The sequence below is a fragment of the Sorex araneus genome, chromosome 3 (genome assembly GCF_027595985.1).
Source record: "Sorex araneus isolate mSorAra2 chromosome 3, mSorAra2.pri, whole genome shotgun sequence".
NCBI classification, from domain to species: Eukaryota; Metazoa; Chordata; class Mammalia; order Eulipotyphla; family Soricidae; genus Sorex; species Sorex araneus.
In genome coordinates this window covers 73,072,894-73,079,775 of record NC_073304.1, presented here as the reverse complement: position 1 = coordinate 73,079,775, position 6,882 = coordinate 73,072,894, and the positions used below count along the sequence as shown (strand labels likewise).

The 6,882-nt window shown below is 55.4% G+C and overlaps 1 protein-coding gene across 1 annotated transcript; it reads right to left on the bottom strand.

The window, feature by feature from the left end:
• Positions 1 to 417: 417 nt before the first annotated feature.
• Positions 418 to 4,422, bottom strand: RIPK3 (receptor interacting serine/threonine kinase 3). The gene is made up of 10 exons (XM_055131647.1): positions 4,302 to 4,422; positions 3,972 to 4,112; positions 3,472 to 3,781; positions 2,783 to 2,925; positions 2,601 to 2,647; positions 2,066 to 2,233; positions 1,910 to 1,974; positions 1,323 to 1,679; positions 1,135 to 1,195; positions 418 to 642 (listed from the first exon to the last, which is right to left on the bottom strand). The coding sequence occupies exons 1-10, from the start codon at positions 4,319 to 4,321 to the stop codon at positions 473 to 475; spliced, it is 1,482 nt and encodes a 493-aa protein (XP_054987622.1). The 5' UTR covers positions 4,322 to 4,422; the 3' UTR covers positions 418 to 472.
• Between the last annotated feature and the right edge of the window lie 2,460 nt (positions 4,423 to 6,882).

The following is a 6,882-nucleotide window of genomic DNA, read 5'->3' as shown; positions in this document are numbered from 1 at the left end:
CACTGCTACAAATCGCTAAGACTAGAAAAAAAGGCAGTGGGGAGGGCAGTGAGTGGGGCCCAGCCTGACCCACAGGGTCTGGGTTTAGGTCTGAGCGTCCAGAGGAAGTGCTTCTCCCAGAGATTAGAGTCTGGTTGCTGAGATTCCTTCCTGCCTCCGGTTGGGCGCTGACCCCATGTGCCAGGCCATTGTGGCTCCCCAACCCTCAGTGTCCAGCTTCCTGCCTTCATGAGACTAAAGAGACCCCTGTCCTTCCCTGGCTATAGGTTTCTTAGTCCCCCCCCAACCGGGCCCTGGACCCTAGATGATGAAGTCACAGACTCAGTTAAAATTATCTTCTGTTTATTGACTCCTGGAGGTACAAGGTCAGTTTGGGTGCACACCTCCCTGAGGCTCACTGCTTCAGTTATTTCTAGTGATAATATTATACCAGCACCATGAGACAGCTCATCTGCAGATTCCCCAAGTTCCGCTACTGGTGGGGTGGACGGGGCTGGCAGGGCGGACGGGGCCATGGAGGTTTCAAATGGAAGACCCGGGTCGTCCTGGCCTGCGAGGACGAACCAGGGGCTTCTGGGAATGAGTACATTTGGTTGTTGTTTCCAATCTGCACCGCTTGGCAGCCTTGTATGATAACAGGCCCTTGAAGAGAAATGGTGGTGGGTGAGTTAAATTATCAGAAACTCAAGAGGAGAGGGCAGAGGGCAGCAGCCGCCCAGGTTCACCCTGGGAACTGCAAAGTCAGGTCCATGGGACCCAGTGACGTGACTGGGTCTACACGGGCCTTTTTGGGCTGCCCCTCAGAACCAGTTCTGAGACTTCAGAGGACTGGCCATTGATTTCCATAACTCTGATATTTGGGTCTTTTTCTACTGGGAGGCGCTCTGGTCCAATAGTTAGGGAATCTAAGGGTTCACAAAGTTGGGGCTGGGGATGTCCCAGGGGCCAAATCTTGGCTTCGTGGTAACCTCAGCATGATTCCGTTGCATGGGTGTCTTTCAGTTTCTTCATTCATGAAACAGGAAGGGGGTAGGTGACCTCTTACCCCTCTGTCCCCTCTCCCCAAGGTACCCGATCTAGATACAGTCTTGAGGAAGAGCAGGTGGGAAGAGGAGAGTGAGGATGGGTAGGTACCTGGTGCCGAACTTGATGACTGTGCCCGGTAATGCCCGAAGCTGCTTTGTCTCCCAGCCTCCTGTGAATAACACACAGCTCTCAGCTCCCTGTCTCAGAGCTGTTCCCTCACTGCACACCTCCTCACTCCTGAGGGAACAGGAATAACAGACATCCTGCTGTGTCCCCTAGTCCTGCCATGGTCTCACCTGATTCCCTGAGGATTCATATCTTGAGTTGGGGCTGGAATTGGGGCTTCTGAAAGATGAGGTTTCTGCAGTTTGGGGAGGTCGAATTGGGGCTGATGAATTGGAAGTAGCCCCTGCTGACTGGACACGATGAATTGGTTCCCGCTGTGTCTCCAGTCTCTCAGCAGGATTTGTAAGTCTTTCAGGAGCAGAGTTGGGGGACTCTGTCAATCTCAGGGTGCTCAGCGGCTCAGAGAGCATGCAGGTACTGCTTGCTGTGGTTCCTCTAGGGCCATCCTGTTCTGTTCCTCCGAAGTCTGACTCAGAGGTAGTTGACCCCCCATCACTGCTTCTGTTCTCAGACAGGTACCTCTTCACCTGCAAGGATGGGAGTGCAGAGTGGGGAGACCAGAATTAATCCCACCAAAGTGGCTGGAGGTCTAGCATCGGTTGACTATGAAATTAGCAGTTGAGGTGGGGAGAGAGGAGGTGGTGAGGTCAAGGCATAAAGATGAATGGTGGGGAGTGGGGAAGTCGCTGCGTGGCCCAGGGAGCCAGGGGTGCCATCCTGACCATCTGCTGGGGGGGGTGGGAGTATCAGCCCTCACCTGGGACACTGCAGCATCCATGTCTGTCACCAGATTTAGGACTTTCTCAGTTGGCGGGCAGCAATCTGGAGAAATGGCAGAGTGGCAGTGGCAGCTGGGCAGAACTTACCTGGGCAGGCAGACCCGGGCCAGGCGATCAGTGGGCTACCGGCTTACCCTGGAAGGAGGGTCTGTCCTTAGATTCAGGGCTCCAGCAGCGCTGCATTAACTCCTGCAGTTCTTCCAAGCCTGGCCGCTCAGAGCTGGGCTGAGGCAGGGCGGTCAGCGGGGGGCGGTTGTGCCTCCAGCAGACTGAGCCTATCATCAGCGAGGACTGTGACACAGCTGGAGTAGGTTGGGGAGGGGAAGAGAAGGCCTCAGGGTATGAGTGACCACTGGCTCCATCAGATGGAGAAGCAGGGACTGGAGTTCAAGGGGCACTGGGAAATCTGGGCAGCAGGGGAAGCAGGCAGAGGAGTGCTTGGGGGCTCAGGGTCAGAGGACCCTGAGGTATCTCTGCCTAGAAGTTTTTTTTGGGGGGCCACACCCAGCGATGCTCAGGGGTTACTCCTGGCTTTGCACTCAGGAATTACTCCTGGCGGTGCTTGGGGGACCATATGGGATGCTGGGAATCAAACCCTGGTCAGCTGTGTGCAAGGCAAACACCCTACCCGCTGTGCTATCGCTCCGGCCCCTCTGCCTAGAATCTTACTCTCGACTTCTCTTCCAGCGAGCATGGTCCACAACAGGATGCCAAAGCTGCAGGAAACACAGAACTGAGGGCTGGCCTGAGTGGTAGCCAGAGTCCTCTCCCTCCCCAGTTCCACCAGGCTGGAAGGACCCAGGGAGGTGCAGCTATTGGGGTGCAGCTATGTGCTAGGAGCAGCACCTCACCTGTAAACATCACTGGCCCTGGTGGCCCTTCGATTCACATCCAACAGTTCTGGGGCCAGGTACTCCAGGGTACCCCCTCCTTCTCCAGGTGCTGCCCCTGACTGGGAGCCTCCCTGAAATGTGGACAGGCCAAAGTCTGCCACCTGCGAAGGGAGGGAAGAGAGCATTAGGGAGGACTGGTCAGGGCCAGGCAATCCCCAGAACCCCAGAAGCTTCTCCCCTTCCCCAGAAGCAGCAGGATGCCTTGCCTTCAGTAGAGTAGGCACGTCCTTGGAAAGCTGGTGTGGAGGGTTAAGGGAATGGTAGCCACGCCCCCCTCCCCTGGGCCTGGGTTGGAGCCCCTTAACCCATGAAGTTGGGTTAAGGGGCTTGCTAGCCTGGGGAGTCCGCAAGCGGTAGATATGGGGAGCTCCTGGACTGATCCTATGAGTCATGGCCTCTGTCACCGGGCATGCGGACACCTGTGCTGGCTCTTGGGCAGCTGTGGAGTGAGGAAACTCAGCCCACCCGAAGCAGAAGCAACAGCAGCAGCAGCAGCAGCAACAGCAGCAGCAGCAGCAGCAGCAGCAGCAGCAGCAGCAGCAGCAGCAGCAGCAGCAGCAGCAATAGCAGGGGCTAAGCGGGGAGTGCCCAGCGTCCTCGGGCGGGGCGGCGTGGGGGGGGCGGGGCTGGAGAGTGCAGGGGCTGACCTTGGCGTGCAGCTCGGAATCCAGGAGGACATTGGAGGGCTTGAGGTCCCTGTGCAGAAGCACCGGGTTCAGGCTGTGCAGGTAACACATGCCGCGCACCAGCTCCCACAGCAGGCGGCAGAGAAGCGGCCAGGGGCGCGGGCACTTTGGCTTCAGCAGCCCGGCCAGGGACCCGTTCTCCATGAACTGGGTCACCAGGGCAGGCCCTGCCTTGCTGCCCCACTGCAGTTCGTTGGTGACCCCCAGCAGCATCACCACGAACTTGTTCCGTAGATTGGCCATGGCTTTGACCTCCTCGGATATGGATTCCCTACAGTCCAGGGGTGTGCGGGGGGGCGGGGGGCGGGGGGAGGAGAGGTTGCCACGGGGCTCCGCTCCGGCTCCCGGGGCGCGCCCCCTTTCCTCCTCCCTGTCCCAGGCCCGAGCGCGCTGCCTCGCCCGTCCTGGGCCGAAACGCGCGCGCGCGCGCGCGAGGGGGGCCCGCTGCACGGGTCACTCACGCGTTCACGATCTTGACCGCCACGTCGTGCGCCCACGTCTTATGCTTTGCCTTGTACACCCTGCCGAATCCGCCTTCGCCGATGAACATCGGGTTCTCCAATTCCTCGACGGGCACCAAGGGGGCTAGGTGGCCATTTTGCCTGAAAGAGGAGGGTCCCCCCTTACGTCCCTAGCAATCCGCGCTCTCCGCGCGCGCCGTCCCGCACCGGCCCCGGTGAGTCCACAACCAGGTGCGGTCGTACCCGCGGCCTCGGGCGCGGCGCCCCCTGTTCCCCGCCCGGCGTCCCCAATGCGCGCGCGCTGGGTGCCGGATCTTCCTCTCCACTTACCATATACTGTCCGCCTTCATGCTGGCGCAAGGGGAAGTGTCCAGCCCACCGCATGGACTGGTTTTGGAACTTGGGGTCTGCTGCAGAGAGGGGTCCGGGAGGGGCTCTGGAGGGTGGTCCATGTCTAGTAGTTTCCGGTCACTGGGCCCCGAAGGGCTGTGGCACTTCCTTCTGCGACCCGCGAGTCTAGATCACGCCTCCAGCGACGGGGGGCGGGCGCGGGCCTGGGGTGCTGCCCCGGAACTGATGCTTTCCTTTACTCCGACTGTGTGAACTCCGGCGGCGGTGGCGCGGTCAAATTAGTGTTATTGGACGTTCAGGAGTCTTAGGAGTCCTAACCTTCCAGGAACCCGCAATCAACACACTCGGGGTAGCTCGTGGTGGAGAGCGGCTGCTGTTGAGGAGGAGGGTGTGTGTGTGTGTGTGTGTGTGTGTGTGTGTGTGTGTGTGTGTGTGTGTGTGTGTGTGTGTGTGTGTGTTGGAAGCGGGGGTTCTGGCTTTCCTACCGCTGCAGCAGACTTTTACCATGTACCTGCGTGCCTTGAGACTTGCCGCTTTCTTGCTGCTTTTACTGCTTCTTTTATAGAGAAGGAAATGAATGAAGTCCCCTCACCTTGGTACCTTGGTGCCCTGTGCCTTGGACTTCAGACTTGACTCAACAGGTTGTGCAGTTTTAGGGCTCTGATCTGACTCACCAGGTTGTCCAGTTTCAGGGTGGAACCCTCAGTTTTCGGGGGTCTTAAAGATGCAGGAGGCAGTGATGCCTCTTCCAGGGTCCCTGGCGGCCCTTCTAGCTGGCCTTGTTTAGGTGAGCTCCTGCAACACTCTTGATTTTCCTATTCTAAGACCAAGACTCAGGCTCTGTGGCCAGCTAGGGCGTAGTCCCAGGGTTGCTAACATGGTGGTGTCCATAAGTGGTGAGCCTTGCTTCCTGCTCCCCTGTGCCAATCTGTATGAATGAACCGGTTTGTAATTCATATTTCCCACTCATGCATCCTGTGAAGAAGGTCCTTTGTGAACTCAGGAGCTTGGGGGACCTTAGGGTTTAGGATAGACAACAGGTGTTTATATTTTACCTGCTCTGGTCTGACTGTGAGCGCAGGGAGCTAGACGTAGCTAGTTTGAGACCTTCAGTCTACAAGCAGGACACAAGCCTGGGGGTCACGTACCAACTCTCAAGGAAGAGGGCACCTCAGCATGCATTTTCATCCTTCTAGTGGTCTAGAGCTCTGTTGGTTTGGAGCTAAAGTGGCCACAATTAACTGTGGCTTCTAGAGCAAGTAGGGTCTCCAGAATTCACACTGTGCATGTTGGCAGAGCAGGCCCACATGGTAGAGTTGTTTGAGTCCCTGGCATCATATATCATTCCTCCAAGCTCTACCAGTGGTCACTTTTAATCACAAAGCCAGGAATCAGTACATCCCCTCTCTCCTGTGCTAATCCATGCAAATCCCATTGTTAGTAATTCATGTTCCTGACTCATGCATCCCTTGGAGAAGGTCACTTGTGGACTCAGGAACTTAGAGAAACTTAAAATTTAGGATAGCCCCTGAGCACCCAAAATCCCACCCCTTCCTAAAGAAATTGGTGGCAAGTGCCCAGTAACTATTTGCTGTATTTGTTGTTAGATTAATAAGTGAACAGCCAATACTTAGGGAGTTTCCTGAAAAGCTGATTGCCCTAGCTGGAGTTCCGTCCTCACTGAGAGGAAAGAAAGAAGAGATTGGCTTCTTTATCATTTGGGACTCTCATCTGCAGCTCAGACCTTGTACCTTGGAAGTGCAAGAGTTAGGAGATATGAGGCATTACTTTTGTAATTCTATTGAAGAAAGGCCCCAGGATGCCATACTTGAGGTGGTTGACTGAAAAAGTGAGGAGGGTGTTTATAGACCTTTTAAGGTCTAAGTTTTTGGGTGTTTTTCCCTTGCAATCAGTTGCACATCAGCAGTGCTCAGGGCTTAAGCCCAGCTTTGTGCTTAGGGATTACTCCTGATGGTTCTTGGGGGACCATATGTAGTGCCACGAATTGAACTGGTAGGTTGTATGCAAGGCAAGCACCTTACTCTCTGTACTATCTCTCTGGCCCCCAGATCAGAGTTTTTGTTTTTGATTTTTTGGCCTTTGGCTTTTGGGTCACACTTAGTGGTGTTCAGTAAATTTTAAAAAGATGGTTAAAGAAAATTGTTTTTTTAACTATTTCAAAATAATTTCTGAGGTGATAACCTGGATTGGTTATCCTAGAATACCTCTCCAGAGGTTATCTAGGGTGTTGTTAACCTTGAATTTGGGAAGTCCACGTGGGTATCCCCATGAGAACACTCTTCAGTCTGCCCTTTCCTTTGTTGGTTTGCTTCTGGGAAATTCCTGTTTGCTGTTGAAATAATGGGATGCTTTTATTGGTCACAACTCTGGGCTGAGGTTACTCAAAGGCTGGAGCACAAGGGGAAGCCCCAGGTTGGATCCCTGGCACTGTGTGGTTCCTCCAGCACTGCTGGGGGTACCCCCAGCCCCAGGTCCACAAGGTACGCTTCCCCCATCAAACCCAGACATAACAATTAAAGAAAAATTAGGTCAACAAATC

Bases quoted from the DNA above. Each gene is read 5' to 3' on its own strand.
- RIPK3 (XM_055131647.1), bottom strand. From the start codon at position 4,321: ATGAAGGCGGACAGTATATG. The intron at 2,926-3,471 runs GTCAGCCCCTGC...CTCCCTTCGCAG, and splicing joins ATTCCGAGCTGCACGCCAAG to GTGGCAGACTTTGGCCTGTC. The intron at 1,975-2,065 runs GTAAGCCGGTAG...CCATTTCTCCAG, and splicing joins GGACAGACCCTCCTTCCAGG to ATTGCTGCCCGCCAACTGAG.